This window comes from Hibiscus syriacus, unplaced genomic scaffold (assembly GCF_006381635.1).
Source record: "Hibiscus syriacus cultivar Baekdansim isolate YM2019G1 unplaced genomic scaffold, ASM638163v2 tig00117005_pilon, whole genome shotgun sequence".
Taxonomy (NCBI): Eukaryota; Viridiplantae; Streptophyta; class Magnoliopsida; order Malvales; family Malvaceae; genus Hibiscus; species Hibiscus syriacus.
This window is the reverse complement of record NW_024063519.1, coordinates 2036400-2060217: the sequence shown is the minus strand read 5'-3', so window position 1 is coordinate 2060217 and position 23818 is coordinate 2036400. Positions and strand designations below refer to the sequence as shown.

General features: G+C 33.8%; 1 protein-coding gene and 1 long non-coding RNA gene across 2 annotated transcripts; one reads left to right on the top strand and one right to left on the bottom strand.

The window, feature by feature from the left end:
* Nucleotides 1-378: 378 nt before the first annotated feature.
* LOC120194874 (14-3-3 protein 7-like) lies at nucleotides 379-3015 on the bottom strand. Its single transcript, XM_039197051.1, has 7 exons — nucleotides 2853-3015; nucleotides 1880-2186; nucleotides 1715-1802; nucleotides 1465-1574; nucleotides 1054-1202; nucleotides 789-823; nucleotides 379-612 (listed from the first exon to the last, which is right to left on the bottom strand). Exons 1-7 carry the CDS (start codon nucleotides 2917-2919, stop codon nucleotides 607-609), a joined length of 762 nt encoding a protein of 253 aa, XP_039052982.1. The 5' UTR covers nucleotides 2920-3015; the 3' UTR covers nucleotides 379-606.
* A 1925-nt stretch (nucleotides 3016-4940) lies between these two features.
* On the top strand, nucleotides 4941-6259 carry LOC120194988. The gene is made up of 3 exons (XR_005523024.1): nucleotides 4941-5165; nucleotides 5295-5477; nucleotides 5855-6259. It is a non-coding gene; the product is annotated as an uncharacterized LOC120194988 (long non-coding RNA).
* The last annotated feature ends 17559 nt before the right edge of the window (nucleotides 6260-23818 follow it).

The following is a 23818-nucleotide window of genomic DNA, read 5'->3' as shown; positions in this document are numbered from 1 at the left end:
GGGAGGTATTAGTCCAATAAATAAATTTTTAGAGGTTTTTTTATATAATAATGTCATTATCTTAATAGTTACATTTTCCTCTCTTTTTGGGTAACACAAAGGGTTACATTTTCCAAATCACAATTAGGTTCAATAAACAAAAAAACCCAGGATTTTATAATCAACAAAGTGCATTAATGCTTGTCAGAGATAAACATTGATCCATGCCATTAATTTTTTTGAAAGGTTCGAGCACAAAATAAGAACCAAAACTTCTCAAACGAATTGGAAATTTATGTTATGTTTAAGATCAAATCCAAGTACTAAACTAAAGAATGAGAAAGTGTAGCACGCATCATTCGGAAATAGAAGGAAAAACATGCTAAGACAACAAAAAAATGAACACAAGAAAATGGGTCATAAGACTAAAATAAACAGATTCAATTACGTTTTAAACATAAGAGAACAGAGAATAACAGTAGTCTGAAAACATCTGATGAACAAATTGACCATGCCATAGGTCACAAATCCTGGTGCTACTACCATGAGTTGAAAGCAGGTCACTCTAGCAGCAAGCCCCTTTCCTACCTCGCAAGCTGAGTCTAAAAAGAATACTCTTTCATCCAATTAACTCTGCCAGGATACAGAACAAGAAAAAAAAAGTTTATTTCGAAAGCAAAAAAGAAACAGGGAGAAAGCAATCAAGATATGCACCACCATAGACATCTAATATGCCAGAGATAGAAATAGGCAGTTTATCAAAAGATCAGTCCAACTTAAAAATTGCACAAAATTTAACATTTTCTTACCTCTGCCCGAGGATCATCTGCTTTTGATTGCTCACCTGGAATATCAAATAACAAATTTGCAAAAAGGAGATTATCATATGCAAGAGACAAATAGAAATTGCTAGTATAATCAAGAAGGTGATTAGTATTTTAGTAGGAGATCATGCTTCTTGAAACTAACCGTAAATAAATAAATCCAGTCAGGCAAAAAGTAAATTATATCAATCAGAATGTTGTCATAAACATATTTTCACTTATTAACCACATATACACACAAAGAATTTACCTCCTTCCTCTGGCAGATCTGAGGTCCATAAGGTGAGATTGTCCCTGAGAAGCTGCATAATAAGGGTGCTATCCTTGTAAGATTCTTCATTAAGGCTATCAAGCTCTGCAATAGCCTCGTCAAATGCTTGTTTGGCCAGATGACAAGCCCTGCTCAGATATTGTATCACATTAGAATGACACTAGCTGCTAAAGTGGAACTCTTATCGTAGCTTCATGCTTCATTTATAATTACTAAATTAGTAAACAGCAAATGGTAAGCAAGGAAATCATTTCTGAAACTACCACAAAATGAAAGAAAATATTAGCATTGCTATCATTCTCCCAAATGAAAACAAATTTCAAGTAAAGTACTTCTAGGTGTGCATTTATGAGAGAGAGAGAGAGAGAGAGACGCATTATAATTTCTTACCTCTCGGTAGAATTTAAGATCTCATAGTAGAAAACAGAGAAGTTCAAAGCCAAGCCAAGTCTAATTGGGTGAGTAGGAGGCAAATCTGAGCTTGCAGTGGAGGTGGCAGCCTACAATATAAATAACAATAAATACTGCCCAACTTCTGGTACAAAATCAAAATAGAATAAGAGGGCTGATGAAAGACAAAAGAGAGAGCAAAACATTTTTTTGGTTTTTTTTTTTGGGGGGGGGGGGTTGTTTCAAACACCTCATAGGCCTTAAGAGACTGATCAGCAGCTTCTGTACGATCATCTCCTGCCTTAAATTCTGACAAATAACGAAAATAATCTCCTTTCCTGTAAAAGAAAGGCAACAAATAAGGATATATTCACACTTGCAGATCTACAAAATATAAAGGCAAGATGATCCTCACATCTTGTTGTAGAAAACAGTTGATTCCCCTGTCGAGGAAGATGGAATGAGGTGCTTATCAATGACAGAGAGTATATCACTGCATATCTTTGCAAGTTCATCTTCAACCCTCTGTCTGTACTCCTTTATCCTCCTCACATTTTGTTCATTACCCTTGGCCTCCTCTTTCTGTTCAATTGAAGACAATATCCGCCAAGATGCCCTTCTTGCTCCGATCACATTCTTATATCCAACAGATAATAGATTCCTCTCCTCCACAGTAAGCTCAACATCCAACCTAGCAACACTCTTCATTGCCTCAACCATCTCTGAAATAGTAAGATGTTTTCCAATTCAAAAGGATTCCAAATGCGCTGAAGTTCCAACAAATTAGAAAAGGAGTCCTACAGATTTTTTTTCCTTTATAAAAGGCAAAGCTTCAACATCTCTTCACGGAAAATGTTTATATAAATATGTGTGCTAATTTGCCTTTCGTTTCTTCAAAAGTTGTTATAATACACAAGCAAGCAAAGAAAACCCCAGTTTTCATTAAAATATGAGCAATAACTTAGAAAACAAAAACAATTCAAACATAATAATTTCGCATCAAATTTAAAAATCAAGCATTTCATTTCTCAATAGTTTTTTTTAACTTTAATTAGTAAAAAATACTAGCAAATGCACTATCAAATCGTAGTTCTTTATGCATAGATAAGCTAGTATTCATCCACTGCTACATTCTTTTTCTTTTAAATTGTAACTGAAGAAAATATAAATACTTTACTTACACTCTCAAGTCTCAACTTCATCACCTATTTTCAGTATATTATCATCGAATCATAATCAAAGGCTCAACTATACTCTAAACTACAGATCAGGCAAGAAACCAAGTAACAAAGACAAAACGAAACGAAACAAGTCAATCAATCAAATCAGAGAAAAATAAAGGACAAATAAAGTCACGAATAAATAGAGAGATCCACCAAAATATTTACCGTCATATCTTTCAGCTTGCTCGGCGAGTCTTGCCAAGTAAACTTGTTGCTCTCTTTCCTTCTCCATCGCGACGTTTCTTTGCCTCTGAGTCTTCGATCTTTTAGATTTTGCGGTTTGGAAAAGCCTGTGGACATGAAGGGAAACTGCCTTTTAAGGAATGCCGTACTTTGTTATCTTGGATGTTGGATGTGGTTTGATGGGGGAGGGTGAATCGACGGTCCAGATTGAGTTCTCTGAGAGGGAATTATTGAATGAAAAGGTCAAAACAACCCTTGGGAAGATGAAAAATGTTTTGTGCGGGTGAGAGTTCAATCAATGCGGTGCGTGTGAGGAATTCAGGAGAAGTTTTGATCGTTTGATTGACGACGACAATGATCACATGGGGAGTAGTGATGTGACCGGAAGGGAACAACATTATTGTGAATCCGATGACTTTGTCAGATTCCTTGGATTACCGCCATTTAGTCCTTCCCACAAAATTTACTCCCTTTAATTATTTTCTTTTTGGCAAAGCGACACATTTTAAATAATTTATTATTTAAAATTATTTTTGGCAATTTAATTTGCATGAATATAGCTGCTGGCAGAGTGCTTAATGACTTGGTTAAAATTTGATTCGTTAGAATTCAATAAATGTTTAATTTGGATTGATTTTATTTGAAATTAAGCTGGACTTGAGATCATAATGAATTGAGTTGAGTAAAATTTAACTCGACTCGTTAAGTTCGTAAACAACTCGTAATTTTTTTTATATATTTTTAGTAGTTATTTTAAAAAATTATTTCATTCAAAAAATTATTAATTTATTAATAAATATTAAAAAATATAATAAATGGTTAATCTATTAATTTTTTAATAAATAACAAAAAAATACTAAGGGGCTATTTGTTTGCCTTTAATGGAATTATTAAGCGAATGTTAAACCATTCAGCATTCAGCGCGTTTGTTTCGCATCTCTGAATGATTTGGTATTGACTGATTTAGCAAAACAATGATGACTGATTTAGCAAAACAATGTTGAATGATTCAACATAAAAGTACATTCTGAATGATTCAGAGTCATTATCAAACAACATGTCATATTCAGAGTTAATTCATACAGAGCCTTTGAATCATTCAGCGCTTAATCATTCTGAAGTAAACAAACAGCCCTTAAGTTATTAATTAATTTTTACTATACTTAAAATTTAAACTTTATTTATTATTTTAATGTTTTGTGGATTACTATTTTGAAGTTTAGAATTTGAAATTGATTTATATATTCTTTTTATAATTTTTTGATTAAATTTATTAATTTATGTTTATATTAAGATTTATATAGTATTAGTATATTATACTTATATTTAAGAAAATAAGGTAAAAATTGCGACGAATTTAAGGAGCAACGAGGTGAGCAATAAGTTTTTTTTAACGAGCACGAGCCGATAAAAATTTTAACAAACTTTACGAGTAACAAGCGAGTCGAACAATAAACTTTTTTAACGAGCTCGGACTTAGCAAAATTTTAACGAGTTTTACAAATAACGAACGGAGTCGAACAACAAATTTTTTAAATAGTACGAGTCGAATATCACCCAACTTGCGATCGATTCACTAGATAATCCTATGCCGGCGGAGGTTTTCTCATGCGTTCCGGTTAATGGAGAGATCATGAAAAAAGAAGTGATAAGCAAAACGATATCGTGTCTTAACAGCAAGCACGGGTTGAGGATAATGCGATGGAGGGAACACAGCAATTGCAATGAATACAACAATGCATATGGAAAGCAAACAGCAAATTAGTAGTGAGAGTGCCAATCATTCTCTCATAAGAATGATGACTTCTGAAAGCTAAACCGATGAGTAGACAAAATTGCCAACGTTGATAAAAGGGTAAACTACGCCAATGGTCAGTCATGTTTGGGGTGGTATTCGTTTTCAATATTGATATTTAAAAAGTCACAAACTGGTCACTAATATTATCGTTTGTTATAAAATGATCACTCGACGTTAACAACTATTAATAGGTGTGACAGAAAACATAGCTGGACTGTTATACGCTGACATGGATCGTTGACCGCCACAACTAGACCATTTTAACCCGCTCTTCTTCTTCTTCAACCCAACCCCATCTTCTTCCTCAACCCAACCCCATCTTCTTCCTCAACCCATCTTCTTCTTTCTTTCTCTTCACTTTTCTTCTCCATAGCTTCCCAATCAACCCAAACATTATCCTAAAAATTAATAGCGTAATTTTTCAAATTTTTATTTATTTTAATGGAACATACCCAAAATGAAGAAAGGCGCATGGAAAGCAGACCAAGCTACTCAAGGTCACTTCTACGCCCTAATTTTATGTGTTCTTTGTTAAAATTCTGTTCTAGCACATATATGGCTAAACAATTTTTAGTAGAATCGAATAGTTCATGAAAATGTTCTGTTGATTGATGTTTGTTGCTCAGGATGCATCAGAAGAATTTCTACAAGTAGGAGCTTCGGGTTCCGGTGGTTTTGTCGACATAAATACAACATCAGCAATTCTCTTTGTAGTAATTGATTCATGTTTCTTGGTCATGCTTTACATGCTTATGTCATTCTGGTTTGTTGAAGTTCTGGTGATTCTCTTTTGCATCGGTGGAGTAGAGGTGCGTCTGTTTTCATATATTTGTATGCTTAGTTCAGGGTGGCTTATTTCTTTGATTTTTTTATTGGTAGTTCACAAGTTATTAGAGATCAATTTCTCTTTATCTCCTACAGTTTCAATAATTTTGTTGGGAGTTTTGTGATTTTACTATCGCTGCTGGTCTTCTTTCCTTGTGTTTATATGCTTTTCTTATTCCTTCTTTGATGCGTGCTTCTTTTGGTAATCTTAACCAAAATTCGATTTTTCATCATCTGCAATGTCACCTGGTTATGAATCATGAAGCCATTTCATGAAAGCTGCAATGTTATTGCACACATACATCTTGTGCACGTTGAGCACCATCTTCTATGTCTCAGCACTTCTCTGAAAAATCCGTAGGTACATGCACATCTTCAGGGGAAACTTTTTCAACTTGAAGATCTTGAATCTGTTTACCCGAAGATGCAATTGGGTTGAGGAAGAATAAGAGGTTGGGTTGAGGAAGAAGATGGGATTGGGTTGAAGAAGAAGAAGAGCAGGTCAAAATGGTCCAGCTGTGGCAGTCAACTATCCATGTCGGCATGTAACGGTTCAGCTGTGTTTCATTGGCGTAGTTTACCCTTGACAAAAAATGGAAACAAGCGGTCTAACCCGGATCTAAAACCTGAAATATTCGAATCCAAACCTGGTCGGTTTTAACTTGGGCCACCTCAATTTTAACCGAATCTCTTTTCGTGGGCTCAATCATGGGTTTTAGTTAAATATACGTGGAAAGTTATTTATCTGCAAACCAAATAAAGTAAACCCAGGATTTATATGCTAAATGTATACAACTTTTAATTTTTTTTATAGAATATAACTTTTTAAATATAAATTAAAATAATAGATCTTTATATTGTTCAAATAAGATATAGGCCCCCCGTAAATCATTCGAATTAGGAAAAATAGCATATCTAAGAAAACAACATTTTTTCGTTCACTCATTTTTAACAACGTTTGTAAATGTTAAAAGTGTGAGTTCAAATCTCACCATTTCATATTCAAATTTTATTTTGGTAAATTATGTTTTAAGTTAATTGATTAATTGAATTAGTGTGAGTTGGTTTACTAATCATTGATTTATTGCTTATAAAGTTTCTTTTTATCTATTGGAACAAATGTAATGGTTAATTCTTAGTGTGAGTTTTGAAGTTATTTTATTTCTAGGGCGAGTTATAGAATGTTAGACTCGCAATTAAGTTTAATGCTAATTTATTTCGAACTCAAGCCCTAAACCACCACGGGCCAATCCAGTCCAATTCACCCTAACTCTCACAAGATCCGGTTCAACCCCCGAAATTCTAATAGGTTGTAAGTGGGTATAGATTATGAATTTAAGGTGCTTGATTTGATTTGAGGTTCTGAGTCTATTGGGTTGGTTCGGATGAGATTAGCGGTTGGCATGATATATAAATATTACAACTTTAAGATTATTTGGTCGAGTACTTAAAATGATTGATTTTAAAGTATATCGATTATAATTGTTTAGGGTTTAGGGTTAAAAGTTGAGTTTAAATTCTTATTTTTTTCAGTGAATTTATTCTAATTTTCTACTGTTAGTCTCATCCTTTAATTTCTCTGGCCTTAAAAAGGTGTAAGACTAAAAGAGACCTACATAGACACCGTGTAATTAGATCGTGCCCCAATATATATAGGGTTAGAATTTACTTACACTGTGTATGTGCAGAACTCTTTTAGCTTTTAGGATCATTAGAGGAGAGGAAATCAAGGGCTGAGGTTGACTAATTGTTCTTTTTTCCCAAAAAAATATATTTTCATTTTCTACTGTTAATCTTAGCCTTTCATTTTCTCTCATCCAATGACTCTAAAAAGGTATAATTTTTTTTTAGTTTACACTTTGCAATTGGATCCTAACCATATATATGTTAATCTCGTGCTAAATAAATTTTTTGAAGATTATGATGAAATATAGGTAAGTATGATCTATTAACTCATAAATGATGGATTATAGGTATAGATTAGATGAATGTAAAGTTTGTAAACACGAAAATCCTAATCTAATTCTGATAAAGTAAGGTATCGACGTGTTAGATTTAGCTAGTGTGACAAAATACTTTCCAATCATTTTAATTTGACTAAATGTACACTTTGAGAGTATCAAAGGTTCAAATGGAAAAGGAAACAAAAAACCTCATTAACATCCGATTCATTTTGCATATTTTTCAGTGTTTTTGGCACACTATTCATGGCCCCTGGCATTCCCAAGAGCTATATATCCCCCGTATATCTTTTACCAAAAAAAAACTTGGAATTAATGAAAAACTGATTAATGTCCCAAATTGGCAATATATAAAACCTTGTCAAGTTCACTTCAGGAAGTAAGAGGATGGCTTCTGGTCCCCGACATAGATGGTGGTGTAGGCAGAGCTTTTTAACACCGGTTTTCTTCTTGTCGCGATCAAAATCAAGATCAACTTGAAACAAGCTTTAAATGCGTCATTAGGTAAGAAATATTTTGTATATGCTCATGGTCATGGACATTTTTTTTTTTGTAAAACGGACCTTAAATTACTTTGGTAAAAACATCCATCTTTTTTTTCATTTAAATTTCATTAAAATAAGGTTACACCTAACTCGATTAATTTATTTCTTTTTTTCCTAGAAAATACAGGATCGATATATATTGTTCAAACTTTTCTGGTGGGGGGATGTGACAAGGGAGTAGTAAGAAGTAAGATCCATAACATATAGCATGTGCATGTCATAGTAGTGCATTCAAAACTTCCCCTTTCCTGATGACAGGTATTTTGAATACTTTTTTTAATAATGCATTTTATTATGATTTGTTGGTTTTACGAGGGATTGAGAGGAACTGTGGTTGATTGCGTGAACTGAGCAGTCGTGCCAAACGCAATGATGATTGAATTATTGATCTTCCTTTATGCTGATTTCGTGGTTCTCAACATTTAGGGTAATTTTTTAGATATCACACAATAGAATATGAAAATAATAAATATTCCCCAAAAAAAGGAATATGGAAATAATAATATTAAAAAAGGGTAAAAACGTCAGTGAGGACCTAAGCAAGATAAAGACGGATAAAAGAGGCATTCACAGGTGGGCTGATATTGCACGGTACAGTCTACGACAAACAAATTTTGCTGTCTCATCATCATCTATCTGAAAGAGAAATAGTGTCGTACTCTGACTGTCAGATATCCTCTGCAAAGGCATGCAGCTTCGCCAAGTTGTCTGAAAACTGAAGAAAACCCAATCCAATCATATTTTACTTGAAATTGCTAGTAAAAAAAAACCTAACAAAACTTCCACAAAGGTTGTTTTAATCACCGTCGTGACTCGTGAGGAAATGGATCATATGAGAGTATTGTTTAGTACGAGAGATCTAGGTTGGCTTCTTTTAGTCAATGGCACCGATGACCGAACCAAGTCAGCAATGCACAGAGCACAGGCAGACACTCCAATGAAACTCTTCAACCTTAAGTCTGTAACATCAATCTCGTACGAAAGAACTGTTAAATCTGTTATCATTATATTTTTTTCAGATTATGTTCCCACGAGAAATATGCGAACAACCAATCCAATGGCGGACATAATTGGCAATTTTATATTAAAAACTTTAAATAAATAATTATTTAAAGAAATAAGATCTCCAGAAATTATTTGATCTTGCAAATAGCGTGTTAAATCCTCGCACCCTCCAACACGCGAGATATGTTCGACGTGGGTGTACTTTCCAGGTAAGTCAATAAAACAATTAGATAAAACGACCTCGTGCATTGCGAAGCGCGAGGTAGCATTTATGATCCAAAATATCATGAAATTTATAGGGGACCTCCCGACTTGCAAAGCTTGAAGACAATAGATTCCATACCCTCCCTTTAGTGTGCATAGCCTTGTTTGGATACTATTTCCGGGTGGGAAATTGATTGTTTTTTAATTTTTAATTATAAACGCTTAGTGTTGCAATTTATCTTTAAGGTGACTATAATATCATCATATACAAGATATTTTAAATGGGATAAAAATGACGTTGAAAATGGTTAGAATCTTGGTTTTGTGAAGGAAGAAAAAAAAATGGTTTGATAGACATATTGGAGTATTATTTTTAGCTTGTAAATATGAGTGATTTCAGAATTTATATGCTTACAAGTATAGTATTGCAATTTATATTTATGTTAAGGCTAATTTGGCCATATACTAGATATTTTAATGGGGTAAAAATCGTGTTGGAAAATATTGGAATGCATGATTTGGTGCATAAAGAAATAAAAAAATTTGAAAACTAAGTAATATGAGTTTTTAATTAAAAACAAATAATGCAGAAAGCCCATTTAATTTATACGTGGGCCTGAACAATTGGGACATTTATTCTTCGTGTGTCCAGGATTCCTACATATAGATCATAATTTCGGTTGTTCGGTTCTTTCTTGATGTTCGACCAAATCCTCGTCACAAAAAATTCGGTTGACCATGGACGACCGATTTTTTTCATCGTAGTGCATAATCTGAACGTATTGTAGGTTCATCATCAGCTTCATCTGGATCCTATTAATTTCTAATGGGAGAGAACTCGTATTCATAAACATTGAATATAGTTTCAAGTAAGTAAACTCGATCAACGAATCTCATGTAGGGTATCCGAACAGAAGAAACAACAACAATGATATACGTACATAGGTATTTGAAAGTTTGGAAGAATCTGCACTCGCATGTTTTTTCTCTTAAATTAACCACGTATGCTTGTGTTGTATGCCTTCCAATGGCCTCACAAATTTTGATACACGAAATAATGACATTTCGCGAGAGAAGCATATGACACTCATCGAGTTGGAATGCTGTTGAAATGTTTGTAATTTTTTGAGGATGTCTGGGTGAATTTGGTGGCCACCTGCCATCCAGTCAGCTGCTTGCCTTCCCAAGGTTGCGAAAAGGGTTGTTAGTCGATAATATGTCGTTTTGACAACGGACGTGATAGGCAAATGGCACACTCTCTTTAGTGATGAATTTATTGCCTCAGCCAAGTTCGTTGTTATGTGACCACACCGTCTGCCCCTATTAAAAGATCGAAGCCATTTCTCCTTTGGGATTCTAGCAAGGTAATTGAAGTCTTCAGAATTCACGTGTCTTAGTTCCTGCATCAGATCCTCAAACTCACGTACTGACTGTGTGTAACCTATCAATAAAAAGTAGAACAATTAATTTGAAATAATTTTTGTAAAGACATGGTAACTCGAAAAGGGTGAAAGACGTACCCATTCGAAATACCATTAGACGCTCATTTTGACTCTTGAACTTCTGCAAATAGTTTGCAGCAATATGTCGTAAACAGTACAGTTAATAAATATTAGGGGTTGGTAAGACGGACCCATACGTTGGAGTGCGTATTTGATACCAGTGCCTCTGTTAGAAATAAGACAAATCACATCATCTCTATCATGTATCACATGTGATAGAACATATGTTTGTAATTTCTTAAGGAAGAATTCCCAAGAGTCGATATATTCATTTTCAACAATTACGAAGGTAATAGGAATAGATTTTCAACAATTACGAAGGTAATAGGAATAGATTTTCTGTTGACGTCTTGTGCAACCGTCAATAAAATTATTTGAGTGTATCAACCATATAACCAAGTGTCGTCGATTTGAACAATTAGCTTGCGGTGTCAGAATGCATTAATGCACTGCATAAAAGTCTAAAAGATCTGGTAGATCTGCAAACAACTTATATAACACTATCATTTTCGTACGTCAGACTGCTTCCAATTTTACAACTGTTCCCGAAATGTGTTTCTGCATCAGTTTAAGCCATGACTATAATTCGTTGTATGATTACTCCCGTTAGCCGAACAATTTTTGTTGAGCCCAATACCTTACATACCATGTTTTTTGGTAGTCAACTGTGTACCCGTATAGCGATGTAACTGAAGCAATACATGTCACAATCGTAACACGTAGATTTGATTCGAGTAACGGAATGAAGACTTCAAAAAGCACTTATACATCCAAGTTACGATGATCTTGATTCAGGATGTTGGTGGTACATGTGTGTGATTGGACTTATTTTGTGTGTTTTCAAAGGTTGTTTATTGTCTTCAACCATGATACACGAACCCTCCAATTACATCCCTACTTATTGTGGAGAAATTCAGTGATGTACTTATCCACATCAATTTTTTCCACAATTGATGTGATAGAGCGACGTATGTTGCAGTTTTTTTATTGTAGCCACAACTTGTTCTTTTGTCCTAAAACTCATTCTTAAAAAGAGTAAATAAAATTGCCAACTTACCAATAAACAAATAAAAATAATTAATAAAAAATTAAAACATTATATTAACCTAAAAACCCATTCCAACATAGAGATCACCATCACTAAATTGATTGTATTGCTCAATGTGTGAGAATTGAACAAATTCAAGAGCGTTGAATGCTTTCATATAAATTGTTGTAAAGTACAATGGTAATTGGTAATAAGAAATAGACGTTGCAGCGAGTGGAACTGTTGTAGCTGCGCCATATTCTTCATTGTCTTATGCTTCTGGTAGCATGTCAAGGTCTTATGGTTCTTCATATAAGGGGCCTAACTCATCACCATCGAGTCTGGGATCTCTTATTGGTTCTTCTTCAGAATGATCCCCCTCAAAGTGGAATAGTTCAGCCTCGTTTAAATCAAAGTTAGCAGCTATTGTAGGTGTTCGTCGATCACGAGACCACTCATGAACTGGTTCCCCAATATCAACGTCACGTACACTAGTAAAAGAATGTCTCTCTATATGTGTAGATATGTTATCCGCAGAAGAGATATACGTTGAATATTATCCGTCTTGGGAATTCTTCAACTGTGTATATCTTGTACGTTAATGGTTCTAACGACGTCAATAGTCGATACTTCAAGGGTAACAATTTTGTATTGCGAGCATGTGGGACATTTTTCTTCACTTCATTCATCAACTTATTATACGCTAACTTTGTTGGTAGCATTATTGTCAAAGTGTGTGCGGACTGAAACACGACACCGAGAGATGTATCATCGATCATTTCACCATCATAATATACCAAAGCAATAAGACTTTCTCTCCTCAAAATTTTAGCTAATTTGTTGCCCAATAATACTTAATTACAGTTGTTTTATTGGCATTCAAGAACCTCGTGGGTTGCAAGAACTGATTTCCAAATAACGCGGGTTGTAGGAGATCCTGGTATCTCGCGTTTTGCAAGATGCGTGGTTCCGCTAATGTACTATAGATATCGCGGGATGCAGGGTGAGATTTTCGCTGAAAATATTTTGATTAACTCAAAATAAAATAGTTTTGTACAAATATTTTAGTTTTGAATAATGAAATAAATAACAGCTAATAATACCTATGTCCACCAGTTCAACATCGTTGTGGACGACGAGTCTGACGCGGATGTAACTGTGGTTCCTCTTCCTCTTCAGTAATATCATCATCAGGACGGACAACTGTATATGGAATCGACCCACAACTAGTACTGGAATCGGGACCGGTGTAAAATATGCTCGGCGGCGACGTCTGCTCAACAACACCAAATCCAAAGTTAGCCACCAATTGTGTCGGCGGTGAATTCAACTGGTCAAAGACATCGGTGAGGAAACCTTTCGAGAACTTCCTCTTTTGTTGAAATATTGATTGAGTCAAGTGGGTGAAGACAAGGTCAGGGTGTGTCAACGGTGTCTGAGGAAGTCCTTGTGTTGTTATTGATGAGGAGTATGCACCTTGTTGTATTCTTTTTCTCTCTCATGACTCTCCCCATGTTGACTCCCCATCCGTGGGTGACTCTATGAAGGAACATATAATTCTCGCGCTTGCTCCTCATTGGTTAATATATGTGGCATCCCATATTCTTGGTACCACCGCATATAATTATATGTCACGTTGTGGTCGAAGATGGGTTGAGTCATGGGCGTCCTCTCGATCTTCGGACCCACTCGTTTAGATACACCGCATTATGGTCTGCCCGATTAATTTTCGTATTCCCTTGTCGCGTCAACCGATACAACTCATCCAAGCAAGGTGGATGTGACAAAATTGATTGGACACAATTAAATTGTTGAATAACGCACTTGGTAGGATGTCACTCGACTATCTCGTACAAGATCAACGGGATTGACATGATGTACACGGGCGCATTAGTCACCCGAATCTCATGCGGTATACAGTCGACAATAGTAGCATCGCAATAAGGCGTCCATAGGAACTATAAAATTAAAATTACATAACTTTGTTAGATAAAAACCTCAACTATATTAAATTATTCTAAAATTATAAGATAAAAGTCGAAGGAAAATATTTTATTATGTTATGTCCAAACTTATCGATCAAGAGTCTGAAGTCTAATTGATGTGTTGGTAAGTGAGCGTAAGAGGTTTCATCAGTCTACCTATCATTAATATAATAGAATTGTATTATTTGTTAGTAATATTATAAAAATAGATAAAAATTATTTTTTACCTCTTAAGTAACGAAAATTCATATGGGGCATGTGTTTTAAGGATCGGGCATAAAAATGTCATTTAGATCCAGACCCACGACTGCAACAACTATAAACACCCTCCAATAACATTTTTCGTCGGATCAACGACTCTAAAAAGCTGCTGGAATAAAAATGTCAAAACTGCGAATACTCAACTTATATTTATTGAATCACTCAAATTTTGCAAATGATTCAACCACATCAGATGCACCTTATTTCAGATTTGTCTAGCATTAAAATTCTCCCAATAACTCATAGTATATGCATACGAGCAAATCGCTTCAAAAAATTAATAAAATAATATAACTACTTAATTTCCAAAAAATTAAATAAATAAATTGAAATATTAATAAATATTCATATATAAAAACATTTATATTTATCTCCTTCACTTCATGCTCCATATTCTGGGTAGGTTCGTAAAATTTTCATAAAAAAAATTTAATTTTTATTTTTCCACCATCGCTGCATCATCAGGCGAATCAATTCCGAGCATACGTTTCTAGGGGAGCCTGAAACACCAGTAATAGCTACTTCATTAATATGCATCCCAAATGAAATGTAACATCTTGCAGGATAATAGTTGCCTCCCCATACGGTAAAGAAAAGTGTGTGTCTCCGATCTTCATCTTTCCACCAACGCATTTATAAGTGAAGGACGCTACTTCACACCGTCACCAGTTATACTACTGATATATCCGAAACCCGTTAAATGTAAATAGTCAATAATATCCGCATCAAGCGGTGTCACACGATTTATATGGCACTCTAATACGCGTTCATATCCCTACAAAATATAAATATTAAAAAATTATTTAATTACCAAAAAAATAAACTAAATTAATCTATAAATAAATAGTAAAAATATAAAATAATATTAATTAATTTACCTCATAATTTCGCCTCCAATAATTGAATACATGACTTTGATCATGTCTCAACAGACTCGCCGCCATAATATGAAATATTTGAATCTTTGAATATATGAAAGGGATGTGTATGGTGATGAATGGGAGTGAATGGCTCTATTAGCTATTCTCACACTCGAGAAAACGCGGTTTTAAATGCAACTTGCGTCCTACAAGATGCAAGTTACGTTGTAAACACACATAATTTATTATGTTCCCATTATCTCGCGGTTTGCAAGTTTCGAGATTGCTATCAACTTTTATCTTTTAAATTTCAAAAGATATTATAATTATAATATTATTAATTATTTATTATATTTAATATTTTACACATATAATTTTTTATTATTTCAAAATTTATAAAATATATTAGAATTATTTTTTATAAAATATCTATTTTAATTACTATATATATTATTATATTTTAATTATTTATTATATTTAATAATATTATTATTATTATTATTATATTTATTTATTATATTCATTTAATTTCTACGTTTCAAATTAGACTATTATACAAAATTCGAAAGAACATCGCGCTTTGCAGGTAGCGAGGTCTCCCATAAATCTCTTGGCTTACTTGGAAAGTGCGCCCACGTCGGACGTATTTCACGTGTTGGAGGGTGAGAAGATTTAATACGCGGTTTACAGGCTTTGAGATTGTTCGATGTAGAAGATTTGGGGTTATTCTTTCAAATAATTTATGATTGCCTTATTTTTCAAATTATTATTTATTTGGGTTTTTAATATAAAATTGCCCACATATTTTCGATAAATATTTTTTTGTAAAATAATAATAAGATCGTCCGTACACTACAGTAAAACGAAATTACATAAAAGTAGAGTATAAACTACACTGGTAGTAATGAATATTTTGGATACTTTACCTTTGGTCACTAAACTTTTAAAACTTATACTATAATCACTAATCTTTTAATTTACCTTCATTACAATCATTGCTGTTAAAAAATATTGATATGACACGTTGCATTGTTCTTCCATAAAAACCTTCACTTTCCAAATTAATAGTCATAGCCAAGATTTAATCATCGATGAACTAAGCGGTCGTCGATCAATTCCAACTGTGGACTGACTTTATTTGATTAAAAATAACTTAATTAAGTTCAAGTTGATCCAATAGTTAATAGTGATATATCAAAAAGATTTACCTTTCAATTTTTATTAGATTGTCATCTCTTTTCATCTTTGCTTCTGCCATTGTTTAATTTTTTGTTATTCAAAAGATCATCAAACTACTCATATTATTTTTATCTTTCTTTTCTTCAATTCAAACTCGTCAAAAAATCTTTCAATCTCCACAAATTTCAATCAAAATTTAAAAGCCAAAACTTTATGATCTATCCTTGTTAACCATCATATTAACTTAAAACCTAACTATGCTAATATTCTTGTCAAATAAATCTTTTTCACTATTTGGATTAATCAACGACTACTCAGTTCATAAAAAAAATTAGCCTTTGTTGTAATTACAAATTTGAAACCTTAGCTTTTTTTTTTGGAATAAGACTTTAGCATGTCATACCATTCTCTTAATTACGCTTAATTATAGTGGAAAAAATAATTAAGTGGTTGTAATAAAAGTTTTAAAAGTTTAGAGACTGAAGTTTTTTTTTTTGGGGGGGAAAGACCACAGTTAAAGTACGCTAAAAGTTCAATAACTAATGTTGTAGTTAACCAAAGTATAATGTTAATATTAATTATTTATGGGGAAGATGACAAAATACGATGCATGAGGGCGTAGTGAAATTTATTAATTTATGGTAGCATTTTTTAAAAGGTAGGTTGAGATTCCATTCAATGGACACGTATCAACCACTATGCAATCGTTACAACCGTGTTTCATGCGCGTATGTTGTTTTAGTATTGTCGTAACCGGTTTTTGTCCTGGCACGAAATATTAAATTTGGCGGGGAAATTGATGTGAATAAATGGTTTTGAAAATAATTTGGGAGTCGCCATCGGCCTTTTGGGTCAGGTAGGTCGAATACCTAAAAATATTTTTTTTTTAAAAGAGTTTTAAGAAAACATCAATTAAAAAATTAAACTGATCTGCGTTTATAACCAAAAATTCATTCTTTTTAATAATAAAAAGGGATTCGTGGTCGATTACGTTTAGGGAAGGATTAGCACCCCTACAACGCCCAAAATTGGTACTTTTTAATTTTAAATTGTCTCTATTATTAAAATTTAAAAATTCAAAAATATATTTAATTTTTAATCCTATTATTTTCAAAAATTATATTAAAAAATATCCGAAAAGAACTTCTAGGTGCTTTAAGACAGTTCTTTTCTTTGATATTGATAAATATTAATTTAAATAATATTGTTTAATTTTTTAAAATATTAGAATAGGACATCCAGTTGTATTAAGACTGTCCTTTTCTTCGATATATATAAAAAATATTAAAATAATTTATTAAAAAATATGATTTATTATTCATTATATATTTATGACTATATAATAATAGTAAAATTATTTAAATATATAAACAATTAAAACAATAAAAATACAATTAGAACAATATATTTAAAAGTGGTAAAATAAATGAAAATATTTAAAATTAGTGACTAAATTATAGTAAAAATTAAAAAAAAAACCTAATTCATAATTAATCAAAATTATAGGGTTTAAACATGTTATTTTCGTATTTTATTAATTTAGTGACTAATTTAAAACTATATAAAATTCGAATATCATATTAAAATAAATTAAAAATATATACTCGGGATTAAAATATTATTTATCAAAATTAAAGGACTAAATATGAAATTTATCTTAAATATATTATTAATACGGTTAATGGCTAAAATATAAATAAATAAAATGTAGAGACCAAATTAAAAGAATCAAAAATTCGATTCAGTGACTAAAAGGTAAAGATTACAAACTAAAGGGATGACGGAAGAGGTTAATCTTTTTATTAATTACGGACAGATCCCTCCCCAAAACGGCGTCGTTTGGGGAGGGCTATTTAAGTCCATTCATAGCTGGCCCGAAGGGCCAGCAGCTCATTTCTTTCTTCTTCTTCTTCTCTCAAAAACGAGAGAAGAAGCTCTCTCTTCCTTCTCTCTAGCTTCCCTCATCGGAGGGAAGCTGGTTATCGGTCGGCCACCGTGGGCCACCGTCAAAACCACCGCCGGCCACCATATACGGTGGCCGGAAATTATAAATCCCACCCTAAATTAAAGCCTGGTTTTCCCTAAAGCTAGATCCATAGGTTTTTTAGCCTAAAATACTACTGAAATGCGTAGATCTAAAGTTTATACCTTCGACCTTTGACTTTCCGATGGCTCCAAAAAGGCTCTGATGACCAACGGTTCCCTCGGTAAGTTTCTTTTCTTCCTTTTTCCTTTTGTTTTTGCTCTGTTGTGGTGGACTGGGATCGTTGGTAGCTGTTGTTTTCTCTGTTTTTTTTCGATTCTATTTCTCTCTTCTTTTTTTTTTTTGTTTCTGTGTCTCGTTCTGTCCCTCCTTTTTTGTCTCGCAGGTGGGTGGTGGCTTTTATAGCCACCACCGGTGCGGTCATCGGACCGGTCCGAAGAGAGGGCTTCGGTGAGTCACCGGACTACCAGTGGTGACTCACCTCGTAGCCTTGGTGTGGACGGCCGGTGTTGATCTTCTGGAGCCTTCATTCGGGACGTGGCAGCGGCGGAGGCGTCGGCAGTGGGCCATTGGACCACTTGGCAGTGAGGCGGCGGCTGGGATTCTGGAAGCTTCAGAGGCGGCTGGGTGTGGCTAGGGTTTAGAAACCCTAGCTGAAACCTTACTAATTGTTTAGGGTTTCTGGTTGTCTGGACCGGTTCCGGTTGGTTTGTAACTGGGCCGGTCCAGTTGTAATTATTTATTAAATAATAATAATAATAATAATAATATATAATATTAATAATAATAATAAATACTAATAATAATAATAATAATAATAATAATAATGCTAATAATAATAATAATACTAATAATAATAGTAATGATAATAATAATAATATTAATAATGATAATAATAATATTAATAATAATAATAATAAAATGGATAAAAAAAAATAGTATCTTCAGCTGCCCCTCTTTGCTCATTCTTGTGTTAACAAGAATAGGGCAAAGATGAAAAGATAATAAAATTTTTATCCATTTGACTTTACTTTGATTATAATGGAGATATTGAGTAAATTCTTCTCTCTCCAAATAAGTTCTTCTTATTATGAACTCTCTGCTGGGGATGATGATGACCTCCTTTCTGTGATAGAGTCATTCAAAAGGTTGAATAAACTCTTGATGAGTTCTTCTCATTATGAACTTTCTCTTCCTTCTTCAGATGAGTTCTTCTCATTATGAACTTTCTCTGGAAAAGATGATCCACCAAATGATGGATTCAGGTAAAAGGTTGAACAAATTCTTCTCATTATGAACTTCTTCTTCCTTCTTCAGATGAGTTCTTCTCATTATGAACTTTCTCTGGAAAAGATGATCCACCAAATGATGGATTCAGGTAAAAGGTTGAACAAATTCTTCTCATTATGAACTTCTTCTTCCTTCTTCAGATGAGTTCTTCTCATTATGAACTTTCTCTGGAAAAGATGATCCACCAAATGATGGATTCAGGCAAAAGGTTGAACAAGTTCTTCTCATTATGAACTTCTTCTTCCTTCTTCAGATGAGTTCTTCATTATGAACTTTCTCTGGAAAAGATGATCCACCAAATGATGGATTCAGGCAAAAGGTTGAACAAGTTCTTCTCATTATGAACTTCTTCTTCCTTCTTCAGATGAGTTCTTCTCATTATGAACTTTCTCTGGAAAAGATGATCCACCAAATGATGGATTCAGGCAAAAGGTTGAACAAGTTCTTCTCATTATGAACTTCTTCTTCCTTCTTCAGATGACGAGTTCTTCTCATTATGAACTCTACCTTGCAATGTTAATCTTTCAAATGATAGATTTGAATCTTTGCTAAAATCTTTGAAATTCCTTTGACAAATGTAGATGTAGATATAATGTCACAGAACCTCTCGAGAATAAAACTCAATAGTATAGGCTCTTGAAAAGCTTGTATTCAGGCAACATGTTAATCCTGATAGCAACTCATCTGATTATGAAGTAATCTTTCAGGATGATTTCACAGATATCGGTAGTTCTTCTAATACCGAGAAAATCTTGAATTCTGATTCTGATGAGGAGAATAAACTGTTATATTTGACAAAAATGGGATTCTCAAAGGCTGAAACTTCAAATAGCTTTCTTCCGGTAAAAGATGGGAAGCCATTACGTGATGATCCCAGTTACAAGCAAAGGCTAAACTTGTGCTATGATTTTTGGGAAAGGAATAAGCAAAAGAAGCTTGAAAAGAAACTTCTTAATGAAGACGATCATGCAGTTCATCTTTTAATTCTAATGATTGGTTCTGTAGTTCCTACCAAACCAGATCAGATAACTCAAAGAACACTTCCAGAAGATGCTATTCTGTCTAATCAGATCAGATAACTCAAAGAACACTTCCAGAAGATGCTATTCTGTCTAATCAGATCAGATAACTCAAAGAACACTTCCAGAAGATGCTATTGGCAAATTCATCTTCTAAATTCACTGATTGGTTCTGTTAAACCAGATCAGATAACTCAAAGAACACTTCCAGAAGATGCTATGTTCTGTCCAACCAGATTAGATAACTCAAAGAACACTTCCAGAAGATGCTATTGATAAATTCATCTTCTAAATTCACTGATTAGTTCTGTTAAACCAGATCAGATAACTCAAAGAACACTTCCAGAAGATGCTATGTTCTGTCCAACCAGATTAGATAACTCAAAGAACACTTCCAGAAGATGCTATGTTCTGATCAACCAGATCAGATAACTCAAAGAACACTTCCAGAAGATGCTATTGATAAATTCATCTTCTAAATTCACTGATTAGTTCTGTTAAACCAGATCAGATAACTCAAAGAACACTTCCAGAAGATGCTATGTTCTGTCCAACCATATTAGATAACTCAAAGAACACTTCCAGAAGATGCTATTGATAAATTCATCTTCTAAATTCAATGATTGGACTAAGATATCACAACATTTATTTGATGTAGAGCCAGAATTTGTAGATTCGAAGCATTTCCATGCTGTTACGCTAAAAAAAAAGTAATATTCATAATCTGCCAACAGAGTTTTCTCTATCATGCTTCATTCATGTGCTGATGCTTTTTCATTGACAAAGAATGAGGGCTTTCATGGGATCAAAGAACAAAGTTGAACTGTTTATAAACATGTACATGAAATGCCAAATTGACAGAAAGGATCTGTAAGGCTTTTGAAGCTTATGACAATGAGCCACCTTCGAGTGTCCAGAAGTATGTTCTTGATGAGTGCTGAAAATGGAATCTGTTTCCTAGTAATATCAATGTCTTGTTTCTTTTTGCTGGAATCAGTACTGCAAAGATCATCTTCTACTGTTTTGAAAACAGATGTGCAAGAACTGAACGGTGGTCGATTGGAGCAATTGATGAGTAGATTTGGTGGATTCGACCTTGTTGTCGGTAATATCTAACATAACACCCTTATTGTTCAAAATGGTGATGATTTGCTTATTTTGTATTCCATGTATTTAAAAAGTATTAACATAAAGTGATATTCAGAAATCTTTAATTTATTTCAAAATTATGTTAATTCAATAGAAAAGAATAAATTGAATTTCAAAAATAAATTGAATCTCAAATAAATTGCACTTGAAATAGATAAAATTGTATTCAAAGTTATGACAAGCATAAGAATAAAAATTCAAATGTCTCAACAAATTATAAGCATAAATATTTCTAAATTAATCAAGTTGACACAATTTAGAGTAATGATGGAAGCTTTTGTCTGGAAGATCTCAAACGTTGTCAAAATGCTTGTAGATGTGAAGCTTCTTCCAAACCATCAAAATCTTAAGAGAGTTCAATTGCCAGATGCCTAATATCAACCTGCATTTGAGCCGCCTTTTCAGGTTTTCAACTCAAATCCTTCCTTTGGTTACAAGATGCCCTTTGCGGGTTTTCACCTTGACCCCTTTTTTCTTTTTCTTTTTCTTTTTCCTTTTTTTTTCTTTTCTTTCTCTTCTTTTTCTTTTCTTTTTTCTTTTCTTTTTCTTCAAGCATAATATTTCTTGACAGAATCTGAGTTTATTGGATTTTTCAGAATTTTTCCATCCATTCTGCCAAGATCAATGCTCCTCCGGAAAAGGCCTTTTCACAACGTATGGCCCTTCCCAATTAGGCATCCATTTCCCACGGAAATCTTTATGTATAGGCAAGATCTTTTTTAGTACTAGATCACCCTCTTGGAATTCTCTTGGATGTACTTTTTTGTCATGAGACTTCATCATCCGTTTTTGATACATCTGTCCATGGCAAATAGCTTTCAATCTTTTCTCCTCAATAAGGTTCAATTGATCAACTCTAGCTTGGATCCATTCAGATTCATCCAGTTTTATTTCTCTCAATATTCGGAGCGATGGAATCTCAACTTCAATTGGTAAGACTGCTTCCATCCCGTAGACTAAAGAAAACGGTGTTGCCCCAGTAGATGTTCGAACAGTAGTTCGGTATGCATATAGAGCAAAAGGTAACTTCTCGTGCCAATCTTTGTAGGTTTCAGTAGTCTTTGTAATGATTCTCTTGATGTTCTTATTTGCTGCTTCAACTGCCCCATTCATCTTTGGACGATATGCCACTGAATTTGCATGTTTGATCTTAAACTGTGCACAAAGTTCGGTCATCATTTTGTTGTTCAGATTCAGAGCATTATCTGTAATGATCCTTTCTGGTAGGCCATACCGGCAAACTATCTCTTTCTTTATGAATTTGCAGACTGTGGATCTCTTAATATTGGTATATGACGCAGCTTCAACCCATTTGGTAAAATAATCAATTGCCACAAGGATGAAGCAATGTCCATTTGATGCTTTTGGTGTGATTGCCCCAATGACATCTATTCCCCACATAGAAAATGGCCAGGGTGCTGTCATTACATGTAAAGGAGATGGGGGTACATGAATCTTGTCTGCATATATCTGGCATTTATGACATTTCCTTGCATAATCAATGCAATCTGTGTACATGGTAGCCCAATAATATCCATATCTCATTATTTTTCTGGCCATGGAAAGACCATTTGCATGTGTTCCACATATTCCACTGTGTACTTCTTCAATGACATTTCGAGCTTCACTGGTATTTAAACATCTCAACAGCATTTGATCACTGCTTCTTCTATACATAATCTCTCCATCAAGAAAATATCCAGCATCCATTCTTCTCAAGGTTCTTTTATCAATTTCTGATGCATTTGGTGGATAACTTTGATTTTTGATATATTGCAGGATATCATGATACCATGGTTTACCATCTACCTCTTCTTCCACACTATAACAATGTGCAGGAATTTCATATACTTGTATTTTGATTGGCATCATATCAACCTTCTTAGTTGCTTGAAACATAGCAGCTAATGTAGCCAAAGCATCTGCCATTTGATTTTCTTCTCGAGGGAGATAATTGAAGGTAACTCTCTCAAATTCTTTCACTAATTCGAGTGTAAAATTTCGGTATTCCAATAATTTGGGATCTTTTGTTTCCCATTCTCCTCGTAATTGATACACCACTAACGATGAATCTCCATATATCTTGAGAAATTTGATTTTTCTTTCTATAGTTGCTTTCAACCCCATGACACAAGCTTCATATTCTGCCATGTTATTGGTGCAAAAGAACTCCAGTCTACTTGTAAAGGGATAATAAACATTTTCAGGAGAAATCAACACTGCCCCGATTCCTCGTCCCAAAGCATTAGATGCTCCATCAAAATAAAGCTTCCAAGTTGCAAATTCATCATTTATTCTGACTTCTTCATTCATGGATATGCACAACAAATCTTCATCGGGAAAATTGAAGTTCA